Consider the following 19,345-nt stretch of genomic DNA (forward strand, 5'->3'; position numbering starts at 1 on the left):
ACTGCTGAGCCGTGTATCTAATCCTATACTGTGTGATACTATGTGAGGAGCTGTGTATCTAATCCTATCCTGTGTGATACTGTCTGCTGAGCTGTGTATCTATTCCTATCCTGTGTGATACTGACTGATGAGCTGTGTATCTAATCCTATCCTGTGTGATACTGACTGCTGAGCTGTGTATCTAATCCTATCCTGTGTGATACTGACTGCTGAGCCGTGTATCTAATCCTATCCTGTGTGATACTGGGCTCCCCCTGCAGTCTGTGTCAGAGGGTGGTCTGTGTTGTCACGGTAATAAATTGTGTTATTCCCAGCTTTACAGAAGGATGGTAACACCATAGAAATGATAAGAATAATAGGCCAAATTGTTTGGTGAATTGGAACACGCGAGGTTAAAATTTCGCCTCACAACATAGCCTATGATGCTCTCGGGGTCCAGACATGTGACTGTGCAAAATTTTGTGGCTGTAGGTGCGACGGTGCAGATGCCAATCCTGGACATACACACATATGCGTACATACATACATACACTTTTTCCCCCCATTATGTACTAGGGGCAAAATTGTTTGGCGAATTGGAATGCACGGGGTTAAAATTTCACCTCACAACATAGCCTATGACACTCTTGGGGTCCAGACGTGTGACTGTAGCTGCGACGGTGCAGATGCCAATGCCGGACATACACACATACATTCAAACATACACACACATTCAGCTTTATATATTAGATGACCTTTCACCAAATAATACACTGAGCTATTAGGGAATGTGAGAACAGGTTGTATTTTGTAGTATTCAGGAAGAAAAATATTTTTCCGCTCCCAGAAGCAAGACCGTAACAATATAGTAACATGATAAGAATCTATATAACTAATCACATGCTAAATAGTTGCTATTCAAATTTTTGTATGAAATACTAAGAAGATTGTCTATAAAATGATGGTGGTTTCTTGTCTAAAGCAGTAGGGGATGATGAGATATGGAGCCTGAAAGTTAAAAGTTCAAAACATTGCTACCTTTTGCTCTTCACTGTATATATATATGTTAAATATGCATATGGACATTTTTCCAGTGTATGAGGTTTATGGTTGCTGTGTCCACAGCTAGATAGACTTCTTTGCAAAGTAAGGCAGTGGTGAAACTGTGAAAAGTTGTGATGTCAGAATTCAATGATGGCAAATTACATCAATTACATCAGAACAAAGTGACTAGACCAATTAGGAAAGGACACATAATAGTCAATGGCTGAAAGGTATTGCGATCGTGAATAATTTACAGGTAGTATATACCATATTTTTCAGACTATAAGACGCACCCAGGTTTTAGAGGTGGAAAATAGGGAAAAAAATATATTTGAACCAAAAAAAGTGGTAAAATATTTAATAACATAAATAACATATTATATGTGGTGTTAATATACATAATAGTATGCTATTATGTTGGGAGCTACAGGTAGATGATGGTTCTGCGAGACTAGTGTGTTGTCTGTAAAGTACTGTATAAAGACGCTGGAGGGTGAGTATAGAATGGGGGCACAGGGCTTATATTTAAAGCACCACTCCAGCACTGAAAAATAACACTGGAGTGCTGCTTTAAGATCCCAAGGGAGAACTATAACTCTCAGCATGTCCTGCAGATCATATGGCATGCTGGGAGTTATAGTTCACCACAGGATGTCAGAGTGATTTTTATGTTCTGCAGTTACTAACCTTATGATTAGTGTTGAGCGATACCTTCCGATATAGGGAAATATCGGATTGGATTGGACCGATACCCCAAAAATATCGGCTATCGACGATTCCTATACTGGAAACCAATGCAAGTCAATGGGACAAAAATATCAGAATGAAAATAAACCCTTACTTTCCTTGTAGGTTAATTCTACATGAAGGAAAACAACTAAGAATAATGTAGAATGTATTGGGGGAGGTGGAGGAGACATTAAAGGCATAGAGGTTTAGCAAAATCAAATGGAATAGCAGGAATTAATTTTTTTTTTTAAGACGTTCGGAGTTACAAAGACATTGATATTTATGTTTCACTGCTTCCATGCTCTTCACCTTTTTACTTCTCCCACTTTCTCCTTCATCAGACTCTTCAGGGTCATCTTCTTGGTCTTCTTCGGGGTCGTCGTCTTCTTCGGGGTGGTCTTCAGGGTTGTCGTCTCCAGGGTCGTTGTCACGGAGATCCAGAGTGATTACCAAAAACCATTTAAAAAAGCTTGAACTTGGAAATGTAGCAGAAGGTACAAGAAGGCTGAGGAACTGCTGAGAACCAGCTGACTGTACTGGAACCTGGATGGGTAGCCGAAGGTACAAGAGCCAATGGAACTACCGAGGACCAGCTGATGGTACTGGAACCCGTTTACTAAGCAGGAGGTACCTGTGCCAGAAAGCACTACCAAGGACCAGCAGATGTTGGTGGAACTCGGATACTGAGAAGGAGGCACCTAAGCCAAAGGCTCTGCCTGGAACCAGCTGATGTTACTGGAACCCAGGGGGCCATATTCAGTATTGACTTCCAAAGAACCAGCTAATGGTACTGGAACTCAGATAGGCAGCAGAAGGTACACATGAAAAAAAAAGTTGCAAGGCCGCGAGCCGGCCGAAGTTACTGAAACCCACAGTCCTACAGGGGGAGCTTGTCCTATTGGCACTACGGAACCAGCCTTCATTGCCAGATCCCGCCGCCCACATAGAAAGCACCTAAACTGCAGGCGCCATAGAGTCGGCTAACCCGACCGCAACACGACAGGACAACGTATTGGAGCAAGGCTGCCACTAGGAATTTTGGGGCCCCATACTGGCAAAATTTATGGGGCCCCCCTTGAGACTCCGCCCAGGCTCCACCCCCAGTTCCGCCTCCACCCTAGCTCCTCCTCCACCACCGTGAACCTTCCAAAATCCCTCCGCCCTTTCTTGGAAAAACTTCCCTTCTACATCACGCCCTCACCAATCTCACATTAGCACCATATCACATACATAGCCATCAGCTTTAGTTTTGCCCAAAAGATTTTTTAAGCCTGCCACCATGACAAGGTAGACTCTATTGACAGGGCCCTACTCTACTCTAACCTATTAAACATTTGGTAACTTTTTTAACCATTATTGTGCATCCATCTTCAGACAATGACCAGATGATACCGTCAGTGCCCGTCTAACTCTAACCTACTCCAGCAAGCAGTCCCTTATATTAGGTTTCCTACTCCACACTCATGAGGGGCAAATACCCCGAAACAGCTGTCTGTGGATGGATACCATGTTTTGGCATAGGTGGTTTCCTTCATTGGAGACTGCCCTTCCCGTGGTTGTTCCTTCCCGGTGAAAGACCTGGCTAGTCATTGCTTGCGTTGAGAAACATGTGATGGTGTCTCCGCGGCTTCTGTTTTGCACGTTTTGCATATTTCCCATAAGGGATGGGGGCAGTGCTCTAGAATCACTGCGTTGAGAAACACGTGATGGTGTCTCCGCAGTGTTGGATGTTGATCTCCATGAGGTCAATCATCCTCATTTTTCACACCTTATATTAGGTTGGTCACATATTAAGTCAATGTAATTGTACCCAATGAGACCCCCAGATTCTGTTCCCCCCGTCATGGCTCTTTGGGCACCGCCGCCATGCCACCGGAGACAGAGCCACAGAGACGTCGGAGAGAGTCAGAGACAGACAGACAGTCTAATCACCCTGCTCGCTCACTGACACCGCCTCGTGGCTGGTCTCCCAGTGCCTGCCATCTGCGCCTCGCAGTCCCGCTGCCGTCCACGGTCACCATTTTCTGCTCTCAGCCCGGTCCCACCATGTGGCGCGCTGGCACAGCCTATGGGCGATGGTCACACAAAATCCCTCATGCTCCATTCAAACATCGCTTTAGGACCCCAGAAAAGGGCTTTTGGCTGCCATCTATGTAAGGTGTATGTGCACCCCAAAACATGAGAGATCGCAGACATCAGCACTTCAGACCAGACATGCTTCTGTAGACACGGACTGTGCTAGCAAATCGCCAATGATCAGCGCTGACACTTGTATCCGAGGTCCCAGCGGTCAAAGATGACAAGCTGAGAATGGAGGGGCTGCCATGTCCCTGACTAATATGTCCCCCCCACTGCTACAGATCTGATAGTGAACTGCCAATCATATGAATTTACCTGCATGACATTGACATAGGGGATTTCTTTGTGCTCTAATCAGAAACTAGAAAATGCCCAATGTTCAGCACTCGACCTGTAGTGAGGGTCAGCTCTAAGAGTATGCGCACAAGCAGCACATTCAATGTGGACTTTCCGCAACAAAATCATGTCACACGTGTGGATCTTGTCACATACAAGTGACACACTGTGGATTTTAAAATGCGCATTTGAGTGGGAATCTACCACTCGTTTGTATTTACTCACACATTTCCTGGAGAAATATCAATGCGTATCTACAGTATAAGTATCTAATGGTTCCAGGACTGCGCTTTATGTTACATTACCATCACAAATCTGTTCTGTCAAAACCCCACAAAAGAGCCCTGACCCTAAAAATGGCACAGACAGAACGGACTGAGAACCAGTGGAGCTATAAAGCCCCCAGTCAATTTTACACTGCAAAAACACCAACATATGAGAAGTGTGAAGCTTTTATGGGGGGGAGGAACAAGTTCGCATGAGGTCAAACCAAAGCAGACTTCTCCACTGCCTTGCACATTGAGAATAGAGCAGGTGACTTCATAAGAGTTGTCAAAAGGTGACCCCAAAAAATCCTTGAGGAAAGAAAAGACTAGATAATATTACCCCCTCCCCTATGTCTGAGCCCTGCAGCTAGAGCAGGGGAGGGAGAGGACTGGGGGGCTTTGTTTACTGCATTGGGAGTCATCTGGGGACAAGTGAAAGACCCCCTAGAAGATGACATCTCATGCACATAGGGCAATCTGTAACAGTGGGGTAAGTGGGCAAGAGCCGGCTCTGCAGCACAGAATATAGGGCAGGTGGGTGGGAGTATGCCCCTGTGGGGTACAACACGGGGATTTACCCTAAGGCTCCCCGTCCCACAATGGCACTGCAGCCCCTCAGAGGGAAACAGGTTTATTGAGCTGGATGGAGCCGCTGCCTCACAGAGCCGTGCACTCCCAGCATGAGAGCCGCAGTCATATCGCAGCTGCTGCAGAAGTCCTATCTGAAGCGTGGTTTCCCTTATCCCCTTTACACGGCCATAAGTGCCCACCACCCACGTTACTTAATAACTTTTTAATGGGGCCCCTCAATGCCAAAATACACGAGCGGCTCTGTACACCTCGTACACACAAGGCTCCGCTCCGTACACCTCGTACACGCACGGCTCCGCTCTGTACACCTCGTACACGCGGCTCCTCTCCGTACACCTCGTACACACAAGGCTCCTCTCCGTACACCTCGTACACGCGGCTCCTCTCCGTACACCTCGTACACGCGGCTCCTCTCCGTACACCTCGTACACGCATGGCTCCGCTCCGTACACCTCGTACACGCGGCTCCTCTCCGTACACCTCGTACACGCAAGGCTCCTCTCCGTACACCTCGTACACGCAAGGCTCCTCTCCGTACACCTCATACACACACGGCTCCGCTCCGTACACCTCATACACACACGGCTCCGCTCCGTACACCTCGTACACAAGCGGCTCCGCTCCGTACACCTCGTACACACGCACTGCTCCTCTCCGTACACCTCGTACACGCGCGGCTCCGCTCCGTACACCTCGTACACGAGCGGCTCCGCTCCGTACACCTCGTACACACGCACTGCTCCTCTCCGTACACCTCGTACACGCGCGGCTCCGCTCCGTACACGAGCGGCTCCGCTCCGTACACCTCGTACACGAGTGGCTCCGCTCCGTACACCTCGTACACATGCACGGCTCCTCTCCGTACACCTCGCACACGCACGGCTCCTCTCCGTACACCTCGTACACGCACGGCTCCTCTCCGTACACCTCGTACACGCACGGCTCCTCTCCGTACACCTCGTACACGCACGGCTCCTCTCCGTACACCTCGTACACACGCACGGCTCCTCTCCGTACACCTCGTACACGCAAGGCTCCTCTCCGTACACCTCGTACACGCAAGGCTCCTCTCCGTACACCTCGTACACGCAAGGCTCCTCTCCGTACACCTCGTACACGCAAGGCTCCTCTCCGTACACCTCGTACACGCAAGGCTCCTCTCCGTACACCTCATACACGCAAGGCTCCTCTCCGTACACCTCATACACACACGGTTCCGCTCCGTACACCTCATACACACACGGTTCCGCTCCGTACACCTCATACACACACGGCTCCGCTCCGTACACCTCGTACACGAGCGGCTCCGCTCCGTACACCTCGTACACGCGCGGCTCCGCTCCGTACACCTTATACACACGCACTGCTCCTCTCCGTACACCTCGTACACGCAAGGCTCCTCTCCGTACACCTCATACACACACGGCTCCGCTCCGTACACCTCGTACACGAGCGGCTCCACTCCGTACACCTCGTACACATGCACTGCTCCTCTCCGTACACCTCGTACACATGCACTGCTCCTCTCCGTACACCTCGTACACATGCACTGCTCCTCTCCGTACACCTCGTACACGCAAGGCTCCTCTCCGTACACCTCGTACACGCAAGGCTCCTCTCCGTACACCTCGTACACGCAAGGCTCCTCTCCGTACACCTCGTACACGCAAGGCTCCTCTCCATACACCTCGTACACGCAAGGCTCCTCTCCGTACACCTCGTACACGCAAGGCTCCTCTCCGTACACCTCGTACACGCAAGGCTCCTCTCCGTACACCTCGTACACGCAAGGCTCCTCTCCGTACACCTCGTACACACACGGCTCCGCTCCGTACACCTCGTACACGAGCGGCTCCGCTCCGTACACCTCGTACACATGCACTGCTCCTCTCCGTACACCTCGTACACATGCACTGCTCCTCTCCGTACACCTCGTACACGCAAGGCTCCTCTCCGTACACCTCGTACACGCAAGGCTCCTCTCCGTACACCTCGTACACGCAAGGCTCCGCTCCGTACACCTCGTACACGCAAGGCTCCGCTCCGTACACCTCGTACACACACGGCTCCGCTCCGTACACCTCGTACACACACGGCTCCGCTCCGTACACCTCGTACACACACGGCTCCGCTCCGTACACCTCGTACACACGCACTGCTCCTCTCCGTACACCTCGTACACGCGCGGCTCCGCTCCGTACACCTCGTACACGCGCGGCTCCGCTCCGTACACCTCGTACACGCGCGGCTCCGCTCCGTACACCTCGTACACGCGCGGCTCCTCTCCGTACACCTCGTACACGCGCGGCTCCTCTCCGTACACCTCGTACACGCGCGGCTCCTCTCCGTACACCTCGTACACGCAAGGCTCCTCTCCGTACACCTCGTACACGCAAGGCTCCTCTCCGTACACCTCGTACACGCAAGGCTCCTCTCCGTACACCTCGTACACGCAAGGCTCCTCTCCGTACACCTCGTACACGCAAGGCTCCTCTCCGTACACCTCATACACATGAGGCTCTGCTCCGTACACAAAGAACACACACGGCTCTACTACATCCACCCTGTAAACCCCTCCTGACCCCACATAGAAACTTTACCTCATCCAGCACCATGACAACCAGCACAGCAGAGTCCTGCATACATGAGACCCCTGATCATGTGACCCCTGACTCCTCCCCTCCTGTGACCTCATCACAGGTCCTATGCGCACACAGCAGACGGAGCTAGAGAAGCCTGAACAAAATGTAGGGGGGCCAGGGGCCGAGCGCGGACCGGGCTGCCAGTGTGCTCGGGCGCCGGGCCCCCCTAATCACCGGCGTTCCCGCACAGAAACTTTACCTGATCCAGCAGTACAGGACAGCCAGCAGCACAGCAGTGTCCTGTATACGTCCAGGCCCCGATCATGTGACCCCTGACTCCTCCCCTCCTGTGACCTCATCACAGGTCCTGTGCGCACAGCTGGGGCTGCCAGTGTGCTCCGGCGCCGGGCGGGCCCCCCAATCACCGGGGCCCCATACACTTGTAAGGGCTGTCATGCCCTGATTGCGGCCCTGTATTGGAGGCAAAGTGACGTCAACACTACCCGGAAACATCTGGCGTGCTGGAACCAGGCTGGGCAGGAGGGAGTACCCATGCCAAAGACACTTCTGAGCAGCAACTGGCAGTGTTGTAGCCCAGGGATAACAGGAGAAACAGAGTGCAGCAAGAGGCCTAATTGGAGCAAGTTTAATATCTTTAGTAGTGTCACTGTTAGGAGTGGCGGAAGACACTAAAAAAATAAATAAAGTGCCTTCACCACCCGGGGTCCACCGTGCGGTAGATGGAAAAACCGCTGCTAGAGAGGCAGAGCACAAGGCGGTAATGTGCACAAGGGTTAAACGGCACTCAGTGCACAAAAGCAAACTCTGTTATACTCACAGAGCTGCAGGAAAATAAGCTCAAATTAAACGCCGAGTCTGTTCAGAGTCACAGACACACAGCGATATAGTCGCTGTATTCGCGGTCACAGGAGTAGCGTTAAACAGCAGGACTACTCCGTCTAGACCTACCGTCAAATAAGATGCGAAGCATCGCAACCGCGGACGCAGAGAAAGCTGCAACTGCAGCGTGGCAAGAACTGAGCATCTGGCAAGGCGCTGCAATAACGCTGGCGCAATGCAGACGCTAAGCTGCTGAGCAAGATGGAGCATATGCGCGCTGGCGCTAGCGCTGCTACTGGCTGAACCCAAACACTCACACAATCGTATTATCAGAGGGAAGGGGTTTCTTAATAAGTCAGTCACCAGTCCAAGCATCTATCACCATACATACAGCAGCAAGTATGAAATACTAGCGCATGGCGGAACAGCCATGCGCGCTTTTTAGACCAAACGGGACCTTCCGGAAGTCTCCAAGGCTCCAGGAGGAGCCAAAAGGATTAGACACAGGACCTGAGCATGTGACTCCCGAACTCCAATGGGAGCTCGTCCCATGAGCATGCTCAGTGGAGGGAACAGAGGACTTAGCCTCTGGAGAGAGTTGCCGCAAGGCACTCTCCTCTGCAATCTCCTCTACCGCAGATGAAATGCAGGAGACTGCAGCATGTAAGGGTCTAGATTTCATCATAGGGAAGGAAGAAATCAGACTCCTAACAGTGAGTGTGGTCGGAGCAGGAGAAATTGCCGGTCACACAGCAGGGGATCAGCTGACGTTACTGAACCCCAGTAACACTGGAGCAACTGTTGACTGTGCAGACGGCACTTCTGAGCAGCAACTGGTAGTGTTGGAGCCCAGAGTAAAATACTAGAAACAGAGTGGAGGCAGAGGCCTAATTGGAAGTAATATCTGTAGTAGTGTGAATGTGGACAGAGCAGGAGAAATTGCTGGACACACAGCAGGGGATCAGCTGACGTTACTGAACCCCAATAACATTGGAGCATGTGTTGACTGTGCAGATGGCACTTATGTGCAGCAACTGGCGGTGTTGGAGCCCAGGGATTACAGTTCAGGTGGTAGAAACATGAACACAACAGGATACCTGGACACTGTTGCCAACCAATTATTTAATCTGGAAGAGGACTGGCAAATTCCTGCGAGATCCAGGTCTTGTTCATTTTCAGAAAAGTAAGTCGGTCAACGTTATCGGAGGATAGTCACATGCGACGGTCTGTTAGTACACCACCTATGGCACTAAATACACGTTCCGATAATACATTAGCAGCAGGGCAAGCCAGCACCTCCAATGCATACTGGCTAAGCTCTGGCCATGTATCCAGCTTAGAGACCCAAAACTTGAAGGGGGAAGAGCCGTGTGGGAGAACACTGAGAGGGCAAGACATGTCGTCTGTCACCATCTGACGAAAACGTTGCCTCCTGCTGACTGGAGCCGTCTGTGATGGTGTAGACATTTGTTGCGGGGACACAAAACTTTGCCACATTTGGGCCATACTGGTCTTGCCTTGTGCTGAGGCGCTGCTTCTGCTCCCTCTTTGTGCAGAGCTTCCTCCACTGCCTCGACAAACTGAGCTGCTTTGTAAAGCACTAGCAGCACTGCTCTCGGGTGGAATGGAGAACATGATGGAATGCACCAGTGTGTCTTGGTACTCCCGCATTTTATGCTCCCGGTTCAACGGTGTTATGAGGCTTTGTAAGTTGTCCCGGTAGCGAGGATCTAGGAGGGTGTACACCAAATAATCAGCCGCGTTGAGAATGTGGGCGATGCGGCGGTCGTTTCTCACACACTGCAGCATGAAATCCACCATGTGCTGCAGACTGCCAACTGGCCAAGAAATGCTGTCCCCTGCTTGAGGTGTCATCTCTGCCTGCTCTGCATCACCCCACCCTCGCTCTACATACTGACTACTAGAGTATTGTGTACCTCCCTCCTCTGGACAGATGTCTTCCTCCTCCATTGACTCCTCCTCATCCTCCTCACAGTGTCCCCTGGCTAGGCCTTTGTGAGGAACCACATTGCGCAGACTGTCCAGAAGCAGATGACATTTGTGACTCCTCATCCTCCACCTCTTCCACAACCTCCTCCCTTAGTGCTTGCAGTGTTTTTTCAAGCAGGCAGATAAGGGGGATAGTCATGCTGACTAGTGCATCATCTGCACTTGCCATCCACGTGGAATCATCGAAGGCACGCAAAACGTGGCAGATGTCCTTCATAGAGGCCCACTCAGTGGTGGTGAAGTGTGAACGGCGCGCAGTGCGACTTGTTTGTGCCTGATGCAGCTGGTACTCCATTACTGCTGCCTGCTGCTCACACAACCTCTCCAACATATGTAATGTTGAATTCCACCTGGTGGGTAGGTCACATATGATGCAAGGTTCCGGAAGGCGGACTCGGTGCTGCAGAGCTGCAATGCGCGATCTTGCCATGCTGGAACACCGCAAGTGAGCGCACTCTATGCGGACCTTGTGCAGCAGTGCATCAAGATCCGGATAGTCCCTCAAAAAACTCTACATGACCAAGTTGAGCACATGTGCCAGACATGGGACGTGAGTGAGGTTGCCTAGGCCCAGAGCTGAAACTAGATTTCGGCCATTGTCACACACTACCATGCTTGGCTGGAGATTCGCTGGCATAAACGACACGTCGCTCTCCTGCTTGATGGGATTCCAGAGCTCCAGTGCTGTGTGGCTTCGATTCCCCAAAGAAATTAATTTCAATACTGCCTGTTGACGTTTGGTCACGACTGTGCTCATATCGGACGTAACAGGTAAGCGTTCACGGGTCCATGTGGAGGTAGACTGTGACGGCTCCTGCTGCGCTGACTCAGAGGAACTGGAGTATAAGGAGGAGTCAATGTGTACAGACTGGATTCCTGCATTCCTTGGAGTTGGCAGAACACGAACAGCGCCACTCTCAAAATCTGTACCCAGCTCCACAACATTTACCCAATGGGCAGTGAGGGAAAGATATCGTCCCTGTCCATGGTTACTGGTCCACGCATCGGTGGTCAGGTGGACCTTACTACTGATGACATTTAGTAGCGCATGTATAATTTTTACCTCCACATGCTTTTGCAGGGCAGGGACGGCATGCCTGCTGAAATAAAAGCGACTGGGCACATTGTATTGTGGGACTGCCAATGCCATGATGTTACGGAAGGTGTCAGTCTCCACCAGCCTGAATGAGAGCATTTCAAGGGACAGTATTCCAGCATGCCAGCATTCAGAGCCTGTGCTCGGGGGTGGTTTGCCTGTGCTACCGATGGCTGTAGAGTGGCCTGGGAGTGTGAGGATGACAGGGAAAGGGGTGCTGTGGGTGGAATGACACTGTGTCTCTGTACAACAGTGCCAGAGGTTCTTCCATGGCGATCCTGTGAGGAAGCCGAACCAGCTGTGTGTGAGCTGGAGGAAGAGGCTACAGCACGAGCTGAAGAGGTGGTATGTGGCGCTGTAAGTCGGCCTAGGTCTTCAGTATGTCTTTGTAACTCCACCACGTGCTTGGTCTGCACATGTTTCCATATATTTGTGGTATTGAGGTTGCTGACACTTTTCCCTCTTTTCACTTTCTGATTACACAGCTGGGGGATGCTGAGTCACTGGTGCCCGCAGCAGGCACAGAATCCCCACGTCCTCTCCCTGCAGAAACTCCACGCCCACGACTACATGCCTTACTCCCTGCCTTCTTCATCTTGGTAGACTGATAAAGATAGACAGAAAAGAACTAAGGGCTTAGTGTGCTTATTCCTGAAGAGCTGCTAATAGGTATAAGAAACACTAATTTTATAAAGTGTGGACTAGACTTTAATATGAGCTAATGTGGCCTACACAACTGAAAAGTGGAGTGTTTGGTGAACTTTATTAACTTTTTTTTTACAAAAAGACACTGGATGTGCCCAAAGATGTAAAACCGGTAGTATCACAAACTTTTTGTAGCTATTACAATGCAGGAAGGTAACCTACAATGTAATAGATGAGGCTCCAAAAAATAGGCTAATACTATTCTGGCTGGGGCTGCGGGGCACAAGCCAGCAGAAAGGCTCCTCTATCTACTCCTATATAGTGTTTGCAAATATTCTAGCTGGATACAGATGGAACCACACTAATAGGAGAAATCTGGAAAAATGAGCAGCACTAATGCAAAAAAGGACAATGTATGAGGCAGTGACCCACGCTGCGCGGACTACAACCGGAGGTGGCTGGCTGCAGAACACACTACAGCGTGAGCTGCACTCACACACAGAGACCTCGCAGACAGCCGTGAACAGCGCTGCAAGGCAAAAGAAAGCTACAGCGGTTGATAAAGTAGCCTGGGTAAAACACAATATTATATAGCAAATCGCTAGGTCACACTGTTCCTCAGAACAGCAGCGTCCTCTCCCTAACTGAATTCACAGCAGAGTGAACCCAAAATAGCGGCGGCGGCTTTTATAGTGCATCATGAAATCATTTCAGCAGCCAATCACAGCCACGCCAGTAGTTACATGCCTAACATGCTCTAACAGGATGTGCCCACACTTCTTAGGATCCTCATTGGCTGAATCAAATGAAACTGGCTCATTGCATTATGGGAACTTCCGATTCCGGTATTCGATATACTAAAAGTATCGGAACTCAGTATCGGAATTCCGATATCGCGAATATCGGCCGATACCCGATATTGCAGTATCGGAATGCTCAACACTACTTATAATTCATTCTTGTACAGGCTGCTGCTCACTGTGCTCAGTGCAGGTCCTGCAGCCAGCCAGCCACACTGTGATGAGGTAATGCAGTATCCAATCCGCACAGAGCCCACTTATGTCCTCACCACAGATCATGCAAGAAGATGCTGCACCCTTTGTAGTGCGGTGTCTGCAGGACCTGTGATGACATCATGAAGAGGCAGGGCTTTGTGCGGTCATGTGATGCTCCAGCCCCCCCTCTTCATGACCTCACCACAGGTCCTTCACAGGAGCATTCTGCATCCATCAGCACAGCCCTGGCTGTGCTGCCTGTCAGGTATGTGGCGATCCCTCCTGCTGCACTCTGCTCTTGCCCCCTCCACCCTGCTCCTGCCCCCTCCACCACCGGACACATATCTCCCCAGGTGCTGTATGAATCCGCTGGGGAAACTATGTGGGTCTGTCCTTTGCTGCTCCCACTCACTGCTCAGCTGACAGGAGAGCGGGGAAGCGGCTCATGAATATTCACTTCACTATAAGTATTGGGACCACGTGGTTTCCCCAGTGGCTGGACTCCTGCAGCAGGCAACATTTTCCTGCCTCCTCCTATGCCAGTGCGATCTTACTCCCCGCTGCCCCCTCCCCACATGCTACATTCCGACCATAAGACGCACCCACACTTTCCTCCCAAATTTGGAGGAAACAAAGTGCATCTTATGGTCCCAAAAATACGGTAGATTATATGGACTATTGATTCTCATATGCTTGACATGTGCTAATATTATACTTTTTTTTGTTGTGAATTATGCATATTTTTCTTAGTCAACAAACTTGTTATATTTAACTATAATAAAGTGTCATTAATCAGTGTGCACCTGTGCAAAGTAATAAATATTTTAGAACAAGAAAAAAGGTGGGAAACTAGTATACCCTTAGGACCCAGACAGGTGAACACATTATTATATTAGCATATTCATATCTTTTATCTGAAATTTAGGAGTGAAGGACAGAGAAATATTGTCAGTGTGATCGTATGCAGTATATTTTACATCATTCATGAATCGAAATGCAGTGATTGTCACAGAAACACCTTAAAATTGTAAACTGAATTTTGAGTTTCTATGGTATAACAGATTCTAGCATTAAATGGGTTTCCAGGACAATAACATAGCTTATCCTTAGGATAGGTCATCAAAGTCCGTTACCCCACTGGTTAGCTGTTTCCGTTGTCAGTGGCGGCTAGAACTGCACACGTAAGGAGCTGCGCAGCTCTGTCAACGGAATTGTGGCCATGACTGATTAGACATTGATGACCTACCCTAAGGATAGATGATCAATATTAAAGTCCCAGACAAGCCCTTTATGGTACCGGGCATCATATTACCTGAAACCGTCCTGGATACTGAGGTGGCCAAGGAATAGGACCACGTATGAAAAGTAGAGACAAAGCAAAAAGCATATCCAACTTGTACAAAAACTGTAAACATGGCTGCAATACTGTAAAATGCCAGAATCATCGCTACTCACATATTCGTTCTCACCCCCCACCAGCAATCCAGCGCTGACCCTCCCAACACACTGTTGGTCTTTGCTTACATCCAATAAAGTCATTGGATGCAGTGGTCACATATCCTGCACCTGATTGCTATGCCTAGGGGGCGCTGCGGGAGGGTCAGCATTGGGTCATTGTTGGAGAGATCATGTGAATAGTGATGCTTTTCTTATTTTACACTAATACCAGCCATTATTACAAATCACCGCTCTGAATTATAAAACTGTTTCTATTTCTAGCTGCCAATATGGGAGCTCCTAAAACTTATGCATTCCTCTCCTCTTATAACTTTGCTTAATGGCTGCATGATGGGGGCAATGGATTTGGATGAGAATAGTAGATCCCTTTAATGGTTCAAAGAGATATCACAAAATCAATTAGCTCAGAATTTAAGATTTTTTTTATGAATAACTGTAAAATAATATGAACTATCGCTAATGATAGTAATAATTGTAGCATCCTAAATCACCAAGTATATTAGGTATAAACTCATTATCCTTCAGAAAAAGTAGGAGTTCTAGTAACGCCCCAAGATGTCCAAAGTTGACGCCCTATTAATGGATGCCATTATAGTTCCTATATAGGATATTATCCTGCTTTTCACAATCTCTGGTGGATCGAAGGATTTTTAAGGAGTCTGATACATTTTAATTTAAATATTTTCACCTTTGCTTGTTAAATATCAATGTTGTCATAAGGATTTATAGTCGCGAGCCAAGACAATGACAGATATTTAGAGATGGAAACTTGGAAGCCTATAACTTACCAAATACCAAAACACAGGACAAATCTACTATAGAAGATGAAATAATGACCCAGAAGCAGAAATCAGCACATACTGGTATTAATGAGTCGCCAGCAATACTATACCTTCATCTCCAAAGTCACAATGGATGGCGATAGGGATGAAGACCATTAGGAAATATATTTTCCAAGTCATTTTTAAAATTGTCAGTATCCAAATGTTGTCACTCTCCACTGGTTCATACCTTTCTAGTCTGCACCTTCTTTATAAATTAGAAATGTTACTGATTAACCAGTTACTAGTATGAAAAAGAACAAAATCTGTGCTAAAGGCCATATTGACTGTGGGCTCATCCTTCCGATTTGGTCATTGACCTCTCCCACGCTGAAGAACAGATAAAAAAATAACAGACTCATGCCGGCTGGGAAAATAGTAAATAACATCATAGAAACTGTATTTATCAATGCCAGCAATGTAGAATTCAATGGGATTTTATATGCTACTATTTCCACATCAGGAAGTCATATAGATACACAAAGGTACTGCAAACATTATTGTAAGGACTGGGATTGTATATCTGTTTTGTCTGCTCTTGCCCTTACTTCTGATGGATTCTGCCCTTAACCAAGATGGAGTTGCTGGCTTCACGGGGGCCATCTTGTTTCCTGTCTGAGACTCCTTGTTTCCTGTTTGCTGTATACATAAGGGAACTCTGCACACTATGCATTGCTTGTGTATCTTGTTCTTTACTTGCTGCCAAGCTGGAAGGACTAGCAACCTGTTTGCCCCTCCTACTCTTCAGGATACCCCGCTTGTTCCCGTATCTACGTACCACGGAAGGACTCTGCTGCTATACCTGCTCTGCACCCACCTCTGCTACGGTCTGCTCTCCATTAGGCCCGGGCTCTGGGTCCTGGATTCCGCATTGCTGGACTGGTATTCGCACCCTCGGTCTGTACTACTACTTGTGCATACGACTGAGACTGTCTTATTGTCTGCTTTGCATCTGTCAGCTGAAGTGCATATTTCTGCAATAAGATTTTTATATATATATATATACACACACACACACACACACACACACACACACACACACACACACACACACACACACACACACACACACACACACACACACACATCTTGAACTGTGATACACAGTGTCTGTCTTAATTTCTAAGGCTAGTTTCACATTTGCGCTTTATAGCGCAGCAACGGCCTGTGCATGGCCGCAGCTAAGCCCCACCCCCTGCCGCGCCTCCGCCGGTAGCTCCGCCTACCGGCGCATGACGCTGCATGCGTCCTTTATCTTTATCACTGGGGGCGCAGGCCGTGCGCAGTATGCGTTTGGCGGCGCATGCGTCCTTTTCACGGTGCGCCGAACGCAACCAAACTGCAGCAGGTTGCGTTTGGCGCTGGTCGGCGCACTGTGAAAAGGACGCATGCGCCGCCAAATGCATACTGTGCACGGCCTGCGCCCCCAGTGATAAAGATAGGGGACGCATGCAGCGTCATGCGCCGGTAGGCGGAGCTACCGGCGGAGGCGCGGCAGGGGGCGGGGTTTAGCGGCGGCCGTCGCTGCGCTATAAAGCGCAAATGTGAAACTAGCCTAACCCACGTCATTGGGCTCCATAGAATTCTAGTATAAACTTATAACAGAATACACAAGCCACAAAAGATGGAGCTCACTGGGTCAGATACGGTGGAGGCACGAGTGAAAAAGCGGTGCTCATTTGTCACAGGACTGCACGGGGAGCTGCAAGCAACTAAGCTGGGGGCATTAAAGGCTCAAACTAATCATAATGCAAATGTAGCTGATAATTCTATCCAGGCTATAACCTCTCGCCTCTCAAATGTGGAGACTGCAGCTGCGATTCCAGTCCCAGCTCCAACTCCAGATCCGGTTTTCCCAGAACTCCCACCTTTCAGGTTTGGTGGAGAAAGAGAAATTTCGTGGCTTTCTGAATCAATGTCAGCTGTATTTTTCTGCACATGTGGCTTAGTTCACAACTGATCGGGATAAAGTATTAACCGTGATAATGCTGCTGACAAACTAAGCTTTAGCCTGGGCAAATCCTCTAATTGAAACCAATGATGCATGTTTGAATTCTCTGAATGACTTTATTGCTGCCATGTGTCAGATGTTCGATGATCCTAACCGAAATGTCACGGCAGAAATTGCATTATTAGTACTTCGCCAAGGAAAGCGTCCTGTTGTGGAATATGCTATGGAATTTCGGAGGTGGGTGCTGGACACCACATGGTGCGACTCAGCAAAATATGCAGTGTTCAGGAGGGGTTTGTCTGCTACTATTAAAGATGAACTGGTTTGTTGTGAATCACCTACTAACCGGACTGACTTTATAAATCATTGTATCCAGATAGATATTCGTCTCACGGAACGCCGGCAGGAGAAGTGCGCTGAGGCCAATCATAATAACCCCATATTCCTCCAATCTATCTCCAGTGAAACTCAAAATATGTCGTCTTCTCCGGCAAAGGATAAACCTATGCAGATTGATGCAGTTCGGAGGAGTACCGTCGACACACGCAAGGAACTTCGTTTTCGAGAAAATTTATGCTTCTACTGTGGAAAATCGGGTCACTACATTTCGGTCTGTCCCAGAATAAAAAAAAAAAAATTGCAAGTCCGCAGCTGCGGTAATTGAATGTGACTTTTCTGATAAATCTTCTGTTGGTTCTCAGTTAAATACTTGTAGGAGGGTGATGGCAGACGAAACCCCAGACTTCCCTGACTCGAGTTCAGAAGCATAGTCATCTGTGGGTGAGGATGTTCTCTCAATACGTACTGCTATGACGGTCTCAGGCGAAGCTGGAAAGGATACACTTTGTACTATTCCCATTGAAATCTTGGTGCAATCCCGTAGGATTACTAGTACAGCCATGATTGATTCTGGGGCTAGCGGCAATTGCATGGACATTGCATTTGTTGAAAAAACACGGTATACACTCGCAGAAGAAACGTTCACCAGTGTTAATGAAGACTATAGATGGGTCCCTGTTGGTATCTGGGCCGGTAGACTATCAAACTACCCACTCTGAAGGACTCTGCTGCTATACCTGCTCTGCACCCACCTCTGCTACGGTCTGCTCTCCATTAGGCCCGGGCTCTGGGTCCTGGATTCTGTATTGCTGGACTGGTATTCGCACCCTCGGTCTGTACTACTACTTGTGCATACGACTGAGACTGTCTTATTGTCTGCTTTGCGTCTGTCAGCTGAAGTGCATATTTCTGCAATAAGATAGATATACAGTACATCTTGAACTGTGATCTACCGTGTCTGTCTTAATTTCTGACCCACGTCATCGGGCTCCATAGAATTCTAGTATAAACTTATAACAATTATAGGACAAAGCTTCAACTATTGAACATGACCTTACCACAGAACAACAACTCCACGTACATGTTAATGTATTGGTAGGTATCGGGTTCCTGCAGCAGTTCAACAGGAATCCAGAGCCTCCCGTTCTGCGGTCTCCCATTGTCTTTCGACCGCAGAGGACATTGCTCAGCAATCCCGGCTTCCCAGACGCTCTGCCCAGACCTGCTCTGTGGGGTTGGCTATTGCTGCCACCTTTTGGTCAGCAATGGCAATGCAGGCTGCTCAGCAGCAAAGCACTCCAGAGGCTAAGTCCCTCCGTAGCTCTACTGAGCATGCTCACGAGACGATCTCCCATTGGAGGTCGGGAGCCACATGTCCAGGTACTTCTCCAGATCTGATTGGTTCATCTCAGGGATCTGGAAGCTTCCGGAAGGTCCTGGCTATAAAAGGTTTGAATGGCCGCTTGGCCATGCGCTAGTATAGACTCTTCTTGCTAGATGTGTGAATGGTGATGGATGTATGATTCTGGTGACTTATTAAGATTACCCTCTGTCACGTGGACCCGTCCTGTGTGACGCGACCCG

The 19,345-nt window shown here is 48.9% G+C and overlaps 1 protein-coding gene across 2 annotated transcripts in view; it reads right to left on the bottom strand.

Moving 5' to 3' along the window:
- APOH (apolipoprotein H) overlaps window positions 1-15,674 on the bottom strand; it is a 104,169-nt gene extending 88,495 nt beyond the window's left edge. Inside the window, exon 1 of one of the 2 annotated variants that reach the window (XM_073571165.1) lies at window positions 15,543-15,674. In XM_073571165.1, the coding sequence (XP_073427266.1) occupies window positions 15,543-15,612 (70 nt within the window). In that variant the 5' untranslated portion in view covers window positions 15,613-15,674. The remainder of the gene's footprint in view (window positions 1-15,542) is intronic. The other variant, XM_073571166.1, reaches the window with a different exon arrangement.
- Window positions 15,675-19,345: the final 3,671 nt, after the last annotated feature.

Source organism: Dendrobates tinctorius, unplaced genomic scaffold, assembly GCF_039654945.1.
Source record: "Dendrobates tinctorius isolate UK_male_01 unplaced genomic scaffold, ASM3965494v1 ptg000028l, whole genome shotgun sequence".
NCBI classification, from domain to species: Eukaryota; Metazoa; Chordata; class Amphibia; order Anura; family Dendrobatidae; genus Dendrobates; species Dendrobates tinctorius.